This window comes from Gossypium arboreum, chromosome 7 (genome assembly GCF_025698485.1).
Source record: "Gossypium arboreum isolate Shixiya-1 chromosome 7, ASM2569848v2, whole genome shotgun sequence".
In the NCBI taxonomy this organism is placed as follows: Eukaryota; Viridiplantae; Streptophyta; class Magnoliopsida; order Malvales; family Malvaceae; genus Gossypium; species Gossypium arboreum.
In genome coordinates this window covers 464,587-466,774 of record NC_069076.1, presented here as the reverse complement: position 1 = coordinate 466,774, position 2,188 = coordinate 464,587, and the positions used below count along the sequence as shown (strand labels likewise).

Genomic DNA, 2,188 nt, shown 5'->3' with positions numbered 1-2,188 from the left:
ATTGGATTGTTAAAATATTAATTGTATGAAAAGTTACGAATGGTGTAAGACCACTTAAGCTTTACACGGTGTAAGTGAATCTCTTCTCATGTAATTTAATAATAATTAAAATATTTTTATTATTTTAATTAAATATTATTGGATAAAATGAATAAAGATATAAAAATAGAATATAAGAAATTAATAAGGTTTTTATTCATTGAGTATTATGATTATTTTATTATTTTATAATAAAATTTTAAAAATTATTTTTCAGAATACGTTTTTTAATAATTACCTCAACCCTAGTGAGTGTTTAATTTAAGGTAATGTCAAATCATCATAAGAGTGAGTGCCTTGCATGGCATTAGGAAAAATAGTGAAGTACAATTGTCAAGGATATAAAGTTTGAACAAAAAAATTATTTATCCGTTGACTCAACCAATCTATTTAATACAAAGAAATCGACAACCAAAGAAGTCAACTTTCTCTCCTAAATATACTTCTTACTTAATTGAAAATTTTTAAAAAGAATGGCCACTTTAAGGTTTAAGGAAGAATACAAAGCAAAATTTATGTTATACTTGTGAAAATGTTTTTATATTTTGCGAATTTTTATAAATAAGAATTTTGATTCATTTTTATTAAATGAATTCATATAATAAAAATAAAAGTTAAATATTATAAATAATACATTTATATAATCTAATTTAATGTATTATAAATATATTAATTATATATTATCTACTAATTATTACGGTAGATTTGTTAATTATTAGGAAAATAAAAAATAAATTTGAATAATAGAGTGTTTAATTTACAATATATCATTTTTATAGTTTGTACAATTACTTTAATAATAATTAAGATTTTGTTATTAACACTATATTTGAATTATCAAAATAATTTATATTTAAAATTTAATTATTATTATAATGTTTAAATTGTTAAATAAGTTAATACATTTTAATTATGTTGAATAATTTGAGTAACACGTATCAATTTACATTAATTATAGTAATTATTTTTAATTTAATTAAAAATTAAACAAATAAAATCACGTGTAAAGCATATGACATTAGAAATTAATAAAAGAAAAAGATATTTAAAAGAAAATAAAAGAAAAAATTAAATTGCTTAAAATATATAAATTAATTGAATAATTTAAATTAAAATTTTATATAAAATAATGATATAACATTTCAAGTTAACTTATGGTTACATAGTTAATACAAGTTAACCCTTAGCGACCAAAATGCAATAAATTAATAACGTTAATGATTATATTGTATTTTTTTTTTTTAAATTTGATCATCACAACGTAAGGAAGTATTTTATTAAAAAGAAAATAGCCCAGCGAGAGAATAAAAAAACCACTAAAATTACGAGCTTTACAATATACCCTCAAAAGAGGGCTGCTCATCCCGTAAACCCTAAACCAAAAAGAAAATCCCAGCTTTGAATTGAATTCAATGGCCGAAACCAAGAATCCTCACGAACCTGCATTGACCTCCAAACGCAAGCCTGACCTTACCTCCCACGATCATGACCAACAAACCCTCCCCCATAAATCCCCTAAGCTCCAAACTCCCGATGAAACCATCCAAACAAATGAACAAAAGCAGGCTCTCGACCCTTCTGCAGACAACGATTCCTCCGTCCCTGAATCCCGACCCCAGGATGAAGATCCTGGAATGCACTCCGAAGAAGAAGACGAGGACGATGACTATGAAGACGATGATGACGACGACGACGATGATGCAGAGCAGGAGGAAAATGGAAGTACGACAGTCGACCGGAAAGGAAAAGGGATTTTGATAGAGGAGGAAAATGGCAGTGACGACGAAGACGACGACGAAGATGACTCCAGTGATGGTGAGAACGAATCGGAGGTTGAGAGTGATTTATCAGATGATCCGTTGGCGGAGGTTGACTTGGATAATATTTTACCATCGAGGACACGGCGGAGGTCGGTGCATCCTGGGCTTCATATTGCCAAAGATGTCAGAAACAAGGGTGAAGCCGATGATGGTGATGATAGTGACTCTTAATTTTGGGTGAAGGTTGTATTTCAGTGAAATTATTTTTTGTGGTTTAATTTGGAGGTTAGTGGAATTCAGTGATTAGTGTTAGTTAATACTATGAGTTTATATGCTACTCTGTGTTGTAACTCAAAATTTTAACTTTGCTAGAATTTCTACGTTCGAAA

General features: G+C 28.2%; 1 protein-coding gene across 1 annotated transcript; it reads left to right on the top strand.

Moving 5' to 3' along the window:
• Positions 1 to 1,316: 1,316 nt before the first annotated feature.
• LOC108470049 (uncharacterized) lies at positions 1,317 to 2,188 on the top strand. Its single transcript, XM_017771234.2, has one exon. The coding sequence runs from the start codon at positions 1,452 to 1,454 to the stop codon at positions 2,028 to 2,030; it is 579 nt and encodes a 192-aa protein (XP_017626723.1). The 5' UTR covers positions 1,317 to 1,451; the 3' UTR covers positions 2,031 to 2,188.